The sequence below is a fragment of the Engraulis encrasicolus genome, chromosome 15 (assembly GCF_034702125.1).
Source record: "Engraulis encrasicolus isolate BLACKSEA-1 chromosome 15, IST_EnEncr_1.0, whole genome shotgun sequence".
NCBI classification, from domain to species: domain Eukaryota; kingdom Metazoa; phylum Chordata; class Actinopteri; order Clupeiformes; family Engraulidae; genus Engraulis; species Engraulis encrasicolus.
The window spans coordinates 8,290,558-8,309,632 of record NC_085871.1 but is presented as its reverse complement, the minus strand read 5'-3'; the positions used below and the strand labels follow the sequence as shown (position 1 = coordinate 8,309,632).

Sequence of the window (19,075 nt, the reverse complement as noted above, 5' to 3'; positions counted from 1 at the left end):
GCACCTAACCAGCCGACATCTTCACACAGCAAGTTCGCAATGCAAACCGAAAAATGCTTGCTTTTTTTCTCCGCGAACCGTGATGACGACGTGGACGTCAGTAGGTTCAGCCTAGTTAACGCACTGTCACGTGCGGAAAAGGGCAGAGCTTGGTATGACTGCAAATTGGTCGCAGGTAAGTACTTTAGTTCTGAACGTAACTGGTCCTCCTACACCATTCTGGCCAGGCTGAAAGCAGTACTATTGGGATTCTAGGAGTATAATAATACATATTATCCAGTCTCTCTGATTGGGCCGGATGGAGAGCACAGTTCTCTGTTGCCAGGCCCAGGCCGGTCTGGAGGGTTGGGCACAGCACTGGGAGAAATGGATCGGAAGCAGGGATGAAGGCTGGGAACGAGAGCAATAGATGGAGGAGAAGAGAGAGAGAGAGAGAGAGAAGGAGGGAGGGGGGTGTCCCAGGATGTGAAAGCGAGGAGAAGGGATGTTGATACAGAGAGGGAAAGAGGGACAGAGAAGCCTCTGTTGTGTGTGTGTGTGTGTGTTCAGCTGTGTGACATGGGTCCAAAATGGAACGGAAACGTCCTCCACAGTGTTTAGCTGAAAGTCGGGTGGTCACATACACACTCTCTCTCACACACACACATGCACACACATTCATTCTCTCTCTCTACACTTATCTGTCTCTCTCTGTCTCTCTGTCTCTCTCACACTCTCTCTCACTCTCTCTCTCTCTCTCTCTCTCTCTCTCTCTCTCTCTCTCTCTCTCATTTTTTTATATTAACATGCCAGGCTATATTTTGCATGCATACACCACACACACACGGATGTAATAATACCACACACAGCTACCTGTAGCTCTAGAAATACATTCTAGATCTGTACACACACACACACACAAACAATGAATTCACTCACAATTGGTAATGAACCGATCTCTGTACCTCTCATGCACCCCCCCTCCCTCAAACACACAGACTTTGCTGTGAGTGCAACAGTGTAATTAAGCCTATATACACTTGCACCGGATTTATCCCGTGTGTGTGTGTGTGTTTGTGGAGATCAGCTCTGCATGGAGAAATGAAATGCCTGAGCGATGAGGAATGTGGGAACTCTAACGCGCACACACACACACACTTACTCAGGTTTCCCAACCAAATATTTGCTTGCGTGCGTGTGTACGTGTGTGCGTAGCGGAAGTTGACATAAATGCTTAGTAACATTATATTTATATTTAACTGCTTGCAGCATACAGCTTGCCTCTATAGTAGACTCCAAATGAGTATCAGAGACACTTTTAGTGGTCAATATGTTTGTCACCGATTAGTCAGTGCGTGTGTGTGTGTGTGTGTGTGTGTGTGTGTGTGTGTGTAACTGATTTAGTGAGGTGAAGTGAGTGTGTTTGTTAGTCACTTACAGCCGTGTGTGTGTGTCTTAGTCAGAGGTGTGTGATGCTGGTTTCCAAGGTTACACGCTGTGTGCGTGTGCGTGCGTGCGCGTGCATGCGCTCACACTCACTTCACCTCACTAAATCAGTTACACACACACACATGCAGGACAGTTTGTGTAGACTTGTGTAAGCTCACTGAGCAACAACATAAGTATGGATTCCTTCCTCTTTTTCTCGTTCTTCTTATCACTGGAGTTGTGCATGCTTCTCTCTGCTTTTTCAACCTCTGCTCTCTTGCTCATTTCTCTGCCGATGTGTGTGTTTGGCTCGTGTGCAATGCGTGACATGTTGGGTTGTGCACTGTTATTTCACATGGTGGGTGATACAGACTGCTTGAGTGTGTGTAGTTATGTGTAGTACATGGCAAACAATAGTGCGTGTGCGTGCAGTGAGTGCGCATAGTGTGTGCAGTGAGTGAGCATAGAGTGTGTGTGTGTGTGTGTGACATGCGGAGCTGCTAAATCGTGGAAAGTATGAGTTCCCCCCGCTGTAGCGTAGTGTAACCCTGGGAGGCCGTGTGTGTGTGCGTGTGTGCGCGCTCACTTGTGGGCAGCAGGATAAAGACGCCTTAGAGGGCCCTCCCCAAAGGTCACGTAGGGGTCACACACACACACACACACACACACACACACACACACACACACACACACACACACACACACACACACACACGCGCACACACACACAGACACAGACAGTGAAGCCTACACATGCAGTACAGGGGTCATGTGGGTGTTATGTGTAAGAGGGTGAGAGATGGAGTGTGTGTTTGATAGAGGGCGAGAAGAGGGAAAGAGATCATGTGTGTGTGTGTGTGTTTGAGACAGAGGGAGAGATGGAAAAAGAGTGTGTTTAAGAGCGGATGATGAGTTTGTTTGTGAAGGAAAGTTCTCTGCGTGCGTGCGTGCGTGGCTGGTGTGTGTCCAGCTGGACACTATTGCGTGTGCGTGTGTGTGTCCAGCTGGGTGCTACATTGTGTGCGTATGTGTGTTGTTTGGGGTTACTAAGAGTCACACTGAGTGGTCACACATTTTGTAGGTCAAATGTAACACCCAGCTGGACCCACACACACACACCGCCCAACTAATGTTTCACCCAGCTGGACGCATTCATATGCGCGCACACGCACTATGTAGCATACACGTGTATATACACACACACACATGCACCAGCCAACCAATGTATCACCATGCTGGACACACAGACACACTCACACACTGTAGCACCCAGATGGAGCGGTGTCATGGAGTGTTGGCGCCTGGTTGGCATGGAAACTTAACAACTGACCGGCTGAAGGACAAGCCAGAATGTCCACACAGTGTTTCAGCCCTCATTGTGTTGGTGCACAGGTGGTGTCTGGAGTGGACCTTGTAGTTACCACTCAGTTAAAGGCAAGACAAGGTCGTTTGTAGAGGGGTCAACAACGTTTTCGTAGTAGCACACGTCGGGGCGGTGCAACCAAAGCTAATTCCGCTATTGTTTGGATTTTATTTTAATTAAGGGGATTATCTTAGAAGCATATTCATTGCAGTATATTAATTACCAATGACTAATTAATTTATTAGCTGTCGTCATGCCACCTGGTGTCTGAACTTTGTCGGCATTATCCGACTGTACCCTGGCCAACTAGTATCAAACATAAGTGTCCCCCTTCAGTATGTTACGTCTATGATGGATCATGTGCAAGGTGCAATGCAATGTTATGGGCGACATAAACAGTTAATTTTTTCAAGCTATAATTGTGAAAGAATTGTGAAAGAAAGCCCATTGGGAAACTCCAACTCCCATTGTCATTGTGACACAGCACTCCACAGCACACAAGTGAACACTGCACACTGCACACAACGAAATTGCATTTATGCCTCACCCGTGCAAGGGTGCAGCCCTCAGTGGCGCCCCATGGGGAGCAGTGCGGTGGGACGGTACCATGCTCAGGGTACCTCAGTCATGGAGGAGGATGTGGGAGAGCACTGGTTGATTACTCCCCCCACCAACCTGGCGGGTCGGGAGTCGAACCGGCAACCTCTGGGATGCAAGTCTGACGCCCTAACCGCTCACCCATGACTGCCTATAGTTACTGTAGTAGGAATCACTGGAAATGATTAAGCCCAACTGCCGTGTTCATCACAGTGCTGCCTATTGTGAAGTACAAGTACAGTAGTTTGACTCCCAAACATGCAATGAGTTGTTTTGAGCCTGTATCCATTATAGAAATGTAATTTGCTAAAGCTGGGGTACACATCCAGGAAACGTATATGGGTGGTGTTTTTTTTGGGGGGGGGGGACTAAAACGTCATTGACCCATCTACTGTCAGCATGTGTGATGCTGGAATTTGTTGTCACCGTATGACAAAAATAATCCACCACAACCTATACAACGTCATTGTGTGAAAGGTTTTGATGGATAGTACTGACTAGTGATGAAGTGATATTGTATTAAGTATTAAGTGTGTTCTCTCTCTTTTCTGTGTGTTTCCAGAGGAGCTAGAGGGAAGCAGCCATGTCTGGCACATACAATGACTCCTTGACCGACGTCTCACTCTCAAGTGACAGCTTTTGGGAGGTACAGTCACACACACACACACACACACACACGCACACACACACAAACGCACGCACGCACACACACACACACACACACACACGCACACACACACAAACGCACGCACGCACACACACACACACACACAGCAACATGGGCACCCAGACAGGTGTCATGCCTCATTAGCCATGCTTTATACATTTAATATCCTCTTGTGACAGATGCTCTCTCTTGATCTTTCACTGTCTGCTGCCTACACTCTCTGCTGCCTACACTTATCTGTCTCTCTCTGTCTCTCTGTCTCTCTCACACTCTCTCTCACTCTCTCTCTCTCTCTGTCTGTTTGTCTGTCTCTCTCTCTCTCTCTGTCTCTGTCTCTGTCTCTCTCTCTCTCTCTCTCTCTCTCTCTCTCTCTCTCTCTCTCTCTCTCTTGCTCTGTACTTTAAATGAAAGACAGTTCAGCTACACACACACACACACACACACACACACACAGTTAATGTACATTCTCAATCAGAAGAGGAACTTTTTTTGTATAGTTTTCAGGACATTATGTTCCATGTACAACGTAGGAACACACTGCAAAAGCTGCAATGGCGGTGGAGTACTTGGTATAGAGGAGCAATCGTGATGAGTGGCAAAAACTTTTTTTTTGGTGTGTCAAAGGCACCAACAAAGAAGTTAAACTTCAGTTAGCAATATTTTAATGAGCTCTGACGTGATTCGCGGCAACCGAATCTACGTCTACCGAACCAAATCAATGTCTACATTTTCTAAACATGAGCCTCAGTTGGTTTCCTCCCCACATCAAACATTATGATGTTGAATCTAGTGTGGTGTTCAGAAGGCAGTGACCTTTCATGTACACAAAGGGGGATGACCTTTGACCTTTTAGGATATCCAATCACATTCATGCTCAGTTCAAGCATGATGTGTGTGGCAGTGACACACGGTATCTTGAACCTCTTTGATGATCCAGGCAACTTGTTTGTAATGGATGGACCGCTTATGTTATCTTGGGCATGCTCGAAAAGCGTGCTGCAGTGCATCGTAGTGGTTTGCGATAAGACGTGAAGTGTCTGTCCTTTAGATTAAGTGCAGTAGTCCTGCTGGAAGAGTGTGGCTTAAAGCAACACTTTGTAATTGTTCTATTACAATTCCCACCATTTAAACTAGAGCGAGAAAGGGAGAGCAATAGGGATGCACCGATACCACTTTTTTGAAAACCGAAACAAGTACGAGTACATTAATGTGTGTACTTGCTGATACAGAGTACCGATACCGATACCTTTTACCACCAAAATACAATGAAAATAAATGCATGGCCTTGTTTTTTTCCGCCTGTGATATTTTTATTGTCCATTTCCATGTAGATGTAAATGTTAGTAAATGTATGAGGTGGCACTTTTTTCCATGCTGATTTCAAGTCCACAGAACATGATAAGATTTTGAATTGTTTTGAGTAATAGTAGTACTCGTAGCTGGTATCGGCAAGTGCTTGACGAGTACGAGTACGAGTATAATGAGCAGTATCGGGAGCCGATACCGATATCAGTATCGGTATCGGTGCATCCCTAGAGAGCAAGCGAGCGAGAGAGATACAAGTAGATGGAGAGAGAGAGCGAGAGAGGCCGCTGTTCCATACTTGTGTTGAGTGGTTCAAGTGCCTTTCACACTGTTACAAGATCAGATCAGGCACTGAAACAATTTTGCTAAGATTATTTTGAAGGTGGAAAAAAACATCTATTTAAGAGGCTTATGTGCTTAGTGGTTATTTGGAAAGCTCACACAATGGCTTGCTTGGCTATTGTTTAAACTCAGGTCAAGGAGTTTCGGGGCCAAGTTACCATCACACACACTAAACAGGGTCACTCACGGAAGTGTTTGTGTATTGCAGCAAGGATGCCATTTGCTGTTATGCAATTATGGTTGCTAAGCATGGGGTTATAAAATGTTGAACCAAAAGCTGTATTAGCTCTCAACTCCTCTACCCAGGCCGCTAGAGTCTTTGGTTTGGTTTGGTTTATTGATGGAGGCATCATTATTCTTGTAATGGCTTATGTTTGATGTATAGTCCATGTGTGTCATATGAAATCACTGTGTTGTCACAGCTTGACATGGAGCCTACGGTATTCCCTCTCTGGTGTCCCAAACCACTTGTCCTTTTTTGTCAGCATTTCACTTTTGGAACTTTTTTTTTCATTTTTTCGCTCATCTGATTTCTAGGTTTTTCTCCTTAAATTAGAGAGGTGGATTTGTGTGTATGGCAATTGATTTAACCCCTTAAAGGGGTATGCCACTATTTTGATTACAAATCGTTGGCTGGGGTTTATAAAGGTGGTTAAGTGTCTTATTTTTCATGTTAAGCGTTGTCTTGCTTCAACACAAGTTAAAAGAGGGAGTATGTCGCTAAGCTAGTGAAAGTCAATGGATCCCTGTAGCATGTAGCATCTTTTAACTTGTCTTAAAGCAAGACAACGGCTTACATGAAAAATAAGACACTTTACCACCTTTATAAACCTTGGCCAACGATTTTAACTGTAAGCCCCAATATAGTGGCATACCCCTTTAAGACACTGCCATAACCCCAGACACTGACACTGTTATAAATTGGCTGGTACCAGTGACTCACCACTGGAACATCGTAATAGTCACTGATTGAACGACGTGTGTTAAGGGCAGGGCTGGATTAAGAGGGCTTGGGGCTCCTAGGTTGCTACAGGTTGCTGTACGCCCCCATGGAAGACGCATTTCTTAACGAAATTACATAGGCGACGTCATAATTCCAAACCAAGAGGAGAATTAATGAGACTAAAAAACTCTACCTGACACGGCAGAAAAAACACCTTATCTTGCCACATTTCTCCAATTATGTTGATTTTTTTCCTCCTTTGGCCAACTGGGGCCCCCTGGTAGGTGGGGGTCCTAGGCTGCAGTCATATTTAGCATGTGCGTTAATCCAGCCCTTATTCAGGAGCTACTTGAGAAAAAGGTAACTAGTACCATCAGAGAGAGTAGAGAGAGAGAGAGGTTCCATTGGCCCATTGTTTCCGGGTTCTATTATTGCAAGGGGGAGGGGGGGAAATCCCCCTTTAGGCAGACCGGAAGTAGCCTGGCTCTCGCGAGACCCCTAGTGCTTCGTGCATCTTCGTTACACTTCGTGAGTGAGAACCAGGTTAGACCGAAGGACTGTTCTATTCAATGCTAGGAGCATTATGACACGCCCCTTTAGGCAGACCGGAACCTGGTCACGTTAGGTGCCCATAGAAACCTATTATGTTGGCATATCTCTATATACTTAAAGAATCTCTGGTACCATCTCGTTGTAATGTCTAACATCTGTACTCTGTTCTGCGTGTGTGATTGGGCAGGTGGGTAACTACAAGCGTACAGTGCGACGTGTGGACGATGGCAACCGGCTGTGCAATGACCTGATGAACTGCATCCACGAGAGGGCGCGCATAGAGAAGGCCTATGCACAGCAGCTCAACGAGTGGGCCAAGCGCTGGAGACAACTCATCGACAAAGGTACACACACACACACACACACACACACACACACACACACACACACACACACACACACACACACACACACACACACACACACACACACACACACACACACACACACACACACACACACACACACACACACACACACACACACACACACAGACAGACAGACAGACAAAAGACCTATGCACAGCAGCTCAACGAGTGGGCCAAGCGCTGGAGACAACTCCAAAGATGCGCGCGCGTGCGCGCACACACACACACACACACACACACACACACACACACACACACACACACACACACACACACACACACACACACACACACACACAGCTTATGGACAACAGCTCAACAAATGGGTTAGGTGCTGAAGACAATTCATCGAAAAAGACGCTTACACACCCAATAAAGATGTACACACACGCACACACCCACGCACACTCTCAACGGACACAAACACACACAGAGCCACCCCTTCATACATCAGTGCTCACACACACACACACAAACACACCCTGACACACACCAATACACACAGAGACACACACCAATGCACACTCGTAAAAAATATGACTGTGCTTTACAGTACAGGCTGTAGCCAGGCTGAGACCCATGGCTGTGCCTGAACTCCTCAACGACACAGTGTCTCTTCTCTCTCACAAACCATATGCTTCACACACACACACATTCCAACCATACAGACATATAGTGCATGAATCACTGTAAATTGTTCAGATATACGTACTATAACGCACAGGGAAGCCGACCGGGGGACAAAGTGGTCGGTTGTCCCGGGCCTAGGAAGATGGAGGGCCCAGAATTGCGTCCTCATTGCATTGTATGTATGTATGGGAGGGGTGGCTTTCAGGTGAAACACATGCTTATAAAATGTCTGAAAGTAATGGACAGCAATACAAAATGCCTCTGGCGCACAGAGCATCAGAAGTGCATTTGGGTCTTTGCAAACCTGCAGAGGTCAGATATTTCCATTGTTTCTCTTATTCCCGAGCCCATTCTTGCAGATGTGAAGCACAAGATATTTGCGCTTTAGATGTGAAGCATGACATGTTCCTGTTTACGGACAGCTAAAATAACCAAATATTCGCATTAGGAGAGGGAGAGGAGTATTCTTGTGTAAGCATCCTTGTGTAACGCCCTGTTGATTGAGGCCGATAATTAAAGTGATTATTTTAAATATCATATCGATTCACCATCTCTCTCTCTCTAATTCTCTCTCTCTCTAATTCTCTCTCTCTCTAATTCTCTCTCTCTCTCTCTCTAATTCTCTCTCTCTCTCTCTCTCTCTCTCTCTCTCTCTCTCTCTCTCTCTCTCTCTCTCTCTCTCTCTCTCTCTCTCTCTCTCCCCCAGGCCCCCAGTACGGCACCCTAGAGCAGGCGTGGAATGCAGTGATGACGGAGGCAGAGAAGGTAAGCCACCTGGGGGGAAAAAACATTCAATAAAACATTTGGGAGGGTTTTTTTTTGTGTTCCTGACCAGTTAATTATTTCTTTTTCAGAAGCGTTTTTCAACTGAAAAAACTGCACTTGCAACTGCACTCACACTACACTGGCATGATTATCTTTTCTCTCTCTCTTTTTCTCTCCCCCCCCCCCCCCCCCCCCCCCCCCCCCTCTCTGCGAAGGTGAGCGACCTGCACATGGACGTGAAGTCCAGTCTGATGGGCGAGGACTTTGAGAAGGTGAAGAACTGGCAGAAGGACGCCTACCACAAGCAGATGATCGGCGGCTTCAAGGAGACCAAGGAGGCCGAGGACGGCTTCCGCAAGGCACAGAAACCCTGGGCCAAGAAACTCAAGGAGGTAAGACACACACACACACACACACACACACACACACACACACACACACACACACACACACACACACACACACACACACATACATACATACATACATACATACATACATACATACATGATCAGAGGCCAGGGCAAGGCACGGAAACCCTGGACCAAGACACTTAAGGACGTACGGGTAACAGACACACACAGGCACGGGTCACAGACACACACAGGCACAGCTCATTCACACTTCAAGCACAAGGCGTAGGTGGAACGTGTCCACATATATCCGTGCTCGGGCCGACATGGTTAGAAAACATGGAAACAGATTATTCCTTTCACACCAAAGCGTGGTGTCAGCACTGTGCATGGATGGACCTGCGAGGGGGAGTCCGGACAACTGCACGTTGCAACTGGAAAATAGAACTGGAGTCTATTTTCTGCATGGGCGTGTGTGTGATATGAACAGTTCTCATTGGAATGTAGGGGTTGGGTCAAGATGCTGATTCCCGTGAATAGAACGCTTCTTCCTTCTCGTTCTTCCTTCATTTGCCTTCTCTTTCTTTATTGGTCACTCTCTTATTCTGTCTCCCTCTCACAAACTCTGCCCTCCTTCTCTCTCTATCTCTCTCTATCTCTATCTCTCTCTCTCTGTCTCTCTCTTTCTCTCTCTCTCTCTCTCTCTCTCTCTCTCTCTCTCTCTCTCTCGCTCTCTCGCTCTCTCTCTCACACATTCTCTCTCACACACACACACACACACACATTCTCTCTCTCACACACACTCACACTTCCCCTCCTCCGTGCCTTGATTATGCTTGTTACACATGTAACAGTTTTGTTTAACATCATCACCTTATGAGCTGTTGAAGATCCATAAAATGGACACTGCCTCTGTAAGGCATTTACCACAGGAGTGGAGAAAAAAAACAATAAAGTTTCCCCGCTGTCAACCTAGCCACAATCCTTTTTGTGGGACTTTTCCCCTTTCAACATCCCAATTGCAAATGAGAAATGCAAATGAGAATGACCTTTCAGTTGCACCTTTGCAAGATATTGAATTAAAATTCTGTCATTGTATCGATGACGTCTTGTGACATCAAGACGAGGTCACAAGCACTTGTAGAGGACGGGAGTTAGGGTACTGGAAAGAACCCAATGACCCCCCCCCACTACCCAGCGCAGGGGGAGGTGGCGGGGTGCGGGGATCCTCACTCATAAGCCTGTAATGGACGTCAGCAGAGCTCTCGCACCACTCTGAGAAGAATTCACCCTCAGCTGGGACACCTGTTTTATGACGTAGCACTCTCGTGTGTGTGTGTGTGTGTGTGTGCGTGTGCGTGCCTGTGTGCGTGTGCGTGTGCGTGTGCGTGCCTGTGTGCGTGTGCGTGCCTGTGTGTGTGTGCGTGCTTGTGTGTGTGTGCGCGTGCGAGCTTGTGTGTATTCATGAGTGTAGTCCTGTTGGCTGGACAGCTGTTTCACTTTCACCTTAGCATCATTACGCCATACATTTCAACCTCTTTGACATCTACTCTGACTGAGAGGAATGCAGCCATAGCGGAGACACCTGTTTTATGCTCCTTCTGGTGTGTGCGTGTGCGCGCGTGCGCGTGTGTCTGTTGCATGAAGCACATGTATGCTTGTGTGGAATCCGTACGTGATGTGTCGTAAGTCTGCTGCGCGTGGGTGTGCACATGGCGTCACGTGTGTATGTACTTCATGATGGGTGTGTGTGTGTGTGCGTGTGTAATCTAGCTCTACTGAGTGTGACGCAAGACTGACTGACGTCTCCCTCTCACCTTGCGGTCGTTATCGTGACCTGTGGAACGGCCGCAAGGTTGGTCACCAAAGGAACGAGGCGAACGGCAAACACAGTACAACATAACAGCCCATGCCCACCACCACCACCACCACCAGCCCCACCTCAGCCTCATAAACCCCCCCTGCTTTATCTTCACAGCTTATTGACTTTCCGCTGTGTCCTGTGGGTCACCCCTCTCTCTCTGAGGTGCCAGTTTTTCACAGAGGCCCGAAGTGTTATTGTTAGCTATTATAAGGCCCTCTAGAATGTTGCGAGAGCTTCCGTTCACTTTGAACGGGCTTTCTCAACGTCCGCAGGCAACTGTTTTTCGATAATGCCCGCTCCGCAAAATGACGCCCACTGACAATGGCAATGAGTTTTGTTACTTCAGATTAACGGTATCGTACTATTTTCCGATTATGTATACACTATAATCCTTCAGACTTTTATTGTGACACATTCCAGGTGTATGAGTATCTGTATGATTTCAGGGTGCCTTTGGCGCCCCCTGTAGATAACTGAAGCACAATGGGGGCAGACACAGACGAACAGACAGGGTCACTGCAATACATTGTAGCAATAGCGGCAAGATTTCTATAGCACATTACCATGCATAACTCTCATTCAATGTGCTTGAGAGAAAATAAAGAGAAGAGAGAAGAAAAATATTGAAAAAAGTGTTAGAGAGAGCAGATAACTTAACTTCAACCAAAGGCAGATGAAAATAATTGCCCAACCCCAAGGTAGCCATGAACTCCAAGACCTTGCTCTGGTATGAAGGCTGGTGTGGTAGGGGCATGTATTCCGGATGGATAGAGGGATATCTAGAGCAGTGGGGACCATATAGCCTGTACCGCAGGGGGGGCAGTGGTATGGTGAGGGGGCATATATTAACTGCATCTAGTGCAGAGCAGCTGTGTGCTGCAAAGTGAATGCAGCCCAGCTGAAACAATTGCTACGTGTACATGATGTTTTTGAATCGGATCTAATAGATCGGATTTAAGTAGATCGGATTAAGAGTTATTTTGCGACGTGTATACATGGCAATTTCACTTAAATGCGATTAAACGTCTGGGGAAAATAAAGCATTGCGATTGGACTGAGGACGCACGTGCTGAGTGAGCCAAATAAGGCGTGGGGGCGTGGTCGCCAAACCTCCGGGGAACTACTGGGACACAAGCTTATCTTCAGCCCGAAAATGAATTCCCTCAGTGGACTCAAGGCTGGTAAAATCCCCTTTGGGTCTGGTTCTTTCAAATGCTAGTTAGCACCCTCCTAGCTTAGAAAAACGAACTGGTGAAAGGGTGATGTGGAGTAACTTTGTTGTGCTTAATTACTTCCTGGGGCACTTTTACATCAATATATGGAAGCCACAACATTTATAGTCGCTTAGGGACTTTAAATTAAGCAAAACTTTCATGTGAAAATCAACAGGAAGTGCCGCCATCTTTTTCTCACTGACAAAGAGCACGGGCTCTTGGCGCCATCGTGTGGTCAACGAGCATGCGTGGAACGACCGGATTTATTGTAATTCTGATTAAAAGGTTACATGACAGAGGAACGTGTTTAATCGGATTTAAAAGAGGAATAAACCACCCACTTTAATCGGACTTAAGTTTAAATCGGAATAAACTTAAATCCTGTTCGGTAAGTGTTTACATGATGTTTTTAAAGTGGAATTAAGTTTTAATGAGATTTAAAGTGAGTTAAATCGGATTTAAATGCCTCATGTAAACGTACCAAATGACCTCCAATACACTGCTAACATGAGGACGCCGGTGAGGGGAGCGTATTCTTTATGTTTGTGGCTTGAGGTTAATTCTTTATGTTCATGTTTGTGCATTGGAGGAGGGCAGGGCACATTTTGCCTGTATGTGGTGTATGAAGTAGTGGTGTGCTGGAAGGAATGTAGCACAGCTGAAATAATACACAATGGTAGAAATGCACAATACTCAACAAATATGCTTGGGGAAGCTGCAGCCTGGTGGGGTGGGATATTCTGTTTGATGTTGTTGTTGTAAAACTATGATGGCCTAGTTAAATGAAATTACATTAGCGAAGATTGTCTGAATGATTCATATTTCAGTGTCATATTTAATTTCCGCTCTAGAAATCGAATGTGTTTGTGTTGTGTGTGTTAGGTGTGTGTTAGGAGCGTGTTAGGTGCTTGTTAGGTGTGTGTGTGTGTGTGTGTGTGTATTGGGGGGGGGGGGGGGGGTAGCGGCACCATGTGAATTTGTGTGCTGCACTGAATGACTGCAGCACAGCTGAAACCATGACCTCCGATGGGCTGACGAGAGAGGGAAGAGACAAGAGGGGGTCGTCCCGTAATAGAGGTGTCATTTGGCTCATTATTTATTTGTTTAATTTCCTGCATGCCATTTTAGACTGACTTGATGTGACCTTTGTAAGCATACTTTATACTGACCTGTCTGCCTGCCTGTCTGTCCATCTGTCCCTCCGTCTGTCTGTGCCATTTGTCAGTATATGCGTGTTTGCAGTATGCAAGACTTTTTGTAGTGTGCGTGCGTGCGTGCGTGCCGGATTTTTGCCTACTGTGTCTGTTGTTTGCCTGCTCATGTAAGACTTGGTGAGTGTTTGAATGTATGAATTGGATGTGTGTAAATTTGCAATATCATTGTTTGTACTCTATGTTTTGGGAGTTTTTTGCCGTTGCGAGTATGCGTGTGTTGTGTTGCCCTTACTGTATCTCAATTACAGAATGTTCCTTGTATGATAATCTGTCCTGTGCATGTGTGCGTGCTGTGGCTGGCATATTGTTGATACACTCTTCTGTCTGTCCCCTCGGGTACACACACACACACACACACACACACACACACACACACACACACACACACACACACACACACACACACACACACACACACACACACACACACACACACACACACACACACACACACTGTATTACTGGGACTCTCCTTGTCTGTCACTCACTATTGCCTCTTTTCCACTGCCGGTTTTCTGGTAGGCCTACAGCTCGACACAGCGCGTCTCGGCCAACACTTTTTGCTCTTCGATTGAGCTGTGTCGTGCCCTATCGAAAAGTAAAAAGTGGCGGCCGGGTCGAGCTGTAGGCCTACAAGAAAAGGGAAAAGAGGCATAAGCGCTCCACATGGATGCTTGTGATCTCTAACCTACTCCCCGTCTTGTTCAGGATCGTCTGCCCATCTACCAGCCTTTTATATACGTCCTATTTATAGGCACACACCCCATACATAGATGAACAGACACACAGACACATGTGCGCATGCACTTACTGCTTAACTAGGACTTTCCCCAGCTGTCAACAGTGTACACAAACACACACACACACTGCTCGCAGACACACACAGCCCTAGTTGTCTGTGGCATATGGCACACCCACACCCACATTTTGACTGGGTTCTTCCCTCGAAGGCATTGGTATGACACACACACACACACACACACACACACACACACACATACACATACACATACACATACACATACACATACACATACACATACACATACACACACACACAGACACAGATGCCTAGGCTCTCGGACTGTATGACTGGGTCGTTCCCTAGCTGTCATTGGTGTGGCACATGGACTCTTTGCTCCTTTTTATATGTGTGCTATTTATAGAAACTCCTCACACACACACACACACACACACACACACACACACACACACACACACACTGCCTCGATAGACAGGCGGAGAACCGGATATGGAACGAGACGTTCTCCAAGGTTGCCCTTTGTCCCCATGTTCCAACACACACACACACACACACACATAAACTCACACACACACATACACACACATAAGCTCACACACACACATAAACTCGCACACTCGCTGTGCTGTGTGTATGGAACCGTTTTCACCTGTTGACATAGCTCAAGTCAAGTTTATTTCTCTTGACGACTGAAACTGTAAATGTTTCAGCATAGCTCTTTTTGTCCATGTATTCTAGTAGGCGGAGACACACACACACACACACACACACACACACACACACCAGGTCCACACATGTTGACATAGCTCAGTCAAGTTTATTTCTTTTGAGCAGTGAAAGCACACGTTTCATAGCTGTGGTTGGTCTGGAGCAATAATGAACTCAGACATTTGTCAACAGTGGGCACTGGGCAGTTAATTCAGGCTATGTTCTCGCTAAGTTTGAAAAATTATAAATATTTGATCATTGCTGTGGTGATTTAGCCCGATATTGAACTTCAGCAGCTCACAATGATCATTTCTGTTGATATGAATTCAAGCACTACACTCTTTTAGTCTTAAAAGAAAAGGGAAGTTAAGCCACCGCAAGATAATGTTATACTTTTTTTGGACAGTGCTGCTAGCTAACACCTGGAACAGTTCCCAATTTTGTACAATCATTGTCTGAAGTCTTCCTGATAAAAAAAAGTATGTTATCTAGTATTGGCTTCATAGTTCCAAAATATCTTCTGTTGGTTACGTTGCTAGGCAACTGTGGTTAAAAAGTAGTTCAGTCAGAGACTGTGAAAAGGCAGGACCTAGAAAATATTTGGTTCAGTCAAAGAATCACCTAGTAGAGTAAGGCAGTGGTTCTTAACCTGTGGTGCGGGCACCCCCTGGGGGTGCGCCAGAGATTTCAGGGGGTGCGCAGAATTTTGTTTGTGTTGAGGTTGTGACCAAAATTCTGTAGCGAACATTACAATTAGGCCAAATTAAAACCAAGTTTTAACATGTTTTGGTCCCCATGTAAAGTCATTAAGGTATTGATTAATGTCTTAAACAAGAGATATTTTAATTAATTACTTGAGTCCTTTTTTAGTGCGTGTACACGTGTAGAAGTTTGGGTTGGGGGTGCGTGGGTTGTCTTGGGCTCAGGTAAGGGGGTGCGTTAAGAAAAAAGGTTAAGAACCACTGGAGTAAGGTACCCTAAACTCCGTCCCAATGCAAAGGAGTATGCTCAAGTGTGGTTTCCTAAGGAGGCGTTGTCCCCTCCTTCTTCTTGTCTTTCTGTGGTGTTTTGTGGTGGCTTGCACAACATATGCACTACCCCGATCTACAGTGCTAAGGGAACTTATTCTCAACCTAAAGTGTCTAAAGATCTTCTAACCAAAATTCTCCTATTGGGCCGTTCACCTGACGTCACATGGATCCAAGAAAAGTATGGGCTTGATGCATCTTAATCAACTAGACAATCCTTTGGTTCAGTCACACCTTATGTCACCACCACCATCATCGGGTTATCAGGACAGCTGATGATATCACAATACAACAAGATGTGGCTGTTAAATCACAGTACCGAGGCCCTGCCGTGGCCAACCGGTAGGGCACTCGCCTGCCATGCGGCTGACCCGGGTTCGATTCCTGGCCCGGGTCCTTTGCCGACCCCTCCCCGTCTCTCTCCCAATTCGCTTCCTGTCCACCTCTCACACTGTCCTATCAAATAAAGGAAAAAAAGACCAAAAAAATATATATATACAGTGCCCTCCATAATTATTGGCACCCCTGGTTGAGATGTGTTAAAAGCCTTAAAATAAATTCAGTGTTTATTGCAGAAGAATACTGTCACACTGAAAATTGTAGGAAAATGTAGCCTTCAACTCAAATGAATTGTAAGAAAATAAAAAAATCCCTGACTAAAAAATAATTATTTTTCATTAAATCACCTGTTCCACAATTATTGGCACCCTTAACAATTCCCAGGAAATAAATATAATTGAAGCATTTCTGTCATTGCTACAGTAGTTTACAAAGTTTACCAGAGTATGTAGGAACATTTAATTAGTAATTCATCACTTCCTGTTTCCCTGGGGTATAAATATGACGTGACACCGAGGCCATTTCTCTTATCCACTCTTAAACATGGGAAAGACAAAGGAACACAGCATACAAGTGAGGCAGATGTGCGTCGACCTTCACAGGTCAGGCAGAGGCTACAAGAAGATTGCCACTCAACTGCAGCTGCCCATATCCACTGTGAGAGGAATAATTAAGAAGTTCAAAACAACTGGAACAGTGGTAAACAAGCCTGGACGAGGACCCAAGTTTATTTTGCCACCACGCACAGTGAGGAGGATGGTAAGAGAAATCAAAAGATCTCCAAAGCTCACTGTTACAGAATTACAACAAATGGTAGCATCCTGGGGTCACAAAGTCTCCAAATCAAGCATCAGGCGCTGTCTACACGCCAACAAGCTGTTTGGGAGGCATGCACGGAGAAAACCTTTCCTCACTCACAATCATAAACGCAAGCGTCTGGAGTTCGCCAAGCGGTATTGGGGCTTCAACTGGCACCGTGTGCTTTGGTCAGATGAGACCAAGATTGAGCTTTTTGGCAACAAACACTCTAAGTGGGTCTGGCGTACCACGAAAGATGCGCATGAAAAAAAAGCACCTCATACCCACTGTGAAGTATGGGGGTGGGTCAGTGATGCTGTGGGGCTGTTTCGCTTCCAAAGGCCCTGGGAACCTTGTTAGGGTGCATGGCATCATGAATGCTTTGAAATACCAGGACATTTTAAATCAAAATCTGTTGCCCTCTGCCCGAAAGCTGAAGCTGGGTCGTCACTGGGTCTTTCAGCAAGACAATGACCCTAAACATATGGCCAAATCTACACAGAAATGGTTCACCAGACACAAAATCAAGCTCCTCCCATGGCCTTCTCAGTCCCCTGACCTCAACCCCATTGAGAACCTGTGGGGTGAGCTGAAGAGGAGAGTACAGAGGAGAGGACCCAGGTCTCTGGATGATTTAGAGAGATTCTGCAAAGAGGAATGGCTGAAGATCCCTCTTTCTGTCTTTTCCCATCTTGTGAAACATTATAGGAGAAGATTAGGTGCTGTTTTGTTGGCAAAAGGGGGTTGTACAAAATATGAACACCAGGGGTGCTAATAATTGTGACACACATTATTTGATGTCAAATAATTATTTCTTTATGTGGGATTTTTTCCCCACTGAATAAATGCACTTGTATTGAAGGTTGGATTTTTCTCTTTTTTTCCATTAAGGTCCCATATTATTTAGAAAAAAAATAAAATAATTGGAAGCTAAAAAACACATCTCAACCAGGGGTGTCAATAATTATGGAGGGCACTGTATCTTTAAATCACAATACCAGGAGCTTAAGCTGCCTACTGCCTAATATATTAAGTTATCACTTGATAAAACGTTGATACAGTATACCTCCAAAAATACACATGCAAACACACTTGAGAGAAGACAAGCATGCCACCGAATCCACATAGAATTGTTTATTAAGTAATGTTTTAACTTGTATATGTGTTGTATATTGTATAACATCAGTGTTGTAGGTCATAATGCCATGTCTTGCGTATCATCATTATTAGATGGTGCTTTCAGAGGATAATTAATGACATTGCTATTATTATTAGCTTCAGATGAGCAGCACTGACTGTCTTGGCAGACCTGACCACCTCCCCTGTCCTTGGCTGAGTCACTGTCAGCTGTGCGTGTGTGTGTGTGTGTGTGTGTGTGTGTGTGTGTGTGTGTGTGTGTGTGTGTGTGTGCGCCTGTGTGTGTGTGTGTGTGTGCGCCTGTGTGCGCCTGTGTGTGTGCGTGCGTGAGACCTGCTGAATGTGAATTGTCTGAGTCACTGTCATGGATCTGCAATATGACCTTGTGCTGTGTCATAACGTGCTTGCCAGGATACATTTATGTGTGTGTGCGGCGTGCGTGTGTGCGGCGTGCATGCATGCGTCATTGAGAAGGATAGATGTGTGTGTGTGTGACATATCTGAAGTGGAGACAGACATGAGCAACATCCATTCATTTCTTTCATCTGCGATAGCCTATTGGCGTGCTCAGTACTTACCGAGCTGGCTAACTCAATGTGGTGATAAAGCATCTCACAGCACTGACACTAAGAACCGGATTGTGGCTCACATGAATGGATAAGATCACTCACAAAGGGAAAATATCTAGTAGCTCTTCTTTGAAGGGGTCTACATAAGG

The 19,075-nt window shown here is 45.7% G+C and overlaps 1 protein-coding gene across 5 annotated transcripts in view; it reads left to right on the top strand.

Annotated features, from left to right (window-relative positions):
- Window positions 1-19,075, top strand: part of pacsin2 (protein kinase C and casein kinase substrate in neurons 2) — a 59,492-nt gene that overhangs the window by 18,462 nt on the left and 21,955 nt on the right. For all 5 annotated transcript variants that reach the window (XM_063216951.1, XM_063216954.1, XM_063216952.1 and 2 more), the window contains exons 2-5: window positions 3,930-4,013; window positions 7,364-7,520; window positions 8,881-8,939; window positions 9,155-9,331. In XM_063216951.1, the coding sequence (XP_063073021.1) occupies window positions 3,951-4,013; window positions 7,364-7,520; window positions 8,881-8,939; window positions 9,155-9,331 (456 nt within the window). In that variant the 5' untranslated portion in view covers window positions 3,930-3,950. The remainder of the gene's footprint in view (window positions 1-3,929; window positions 4,014-7,363; window positions 7,521-8,880; window positions 8,940-9,154; window positions 9,332-19,075) is intronic.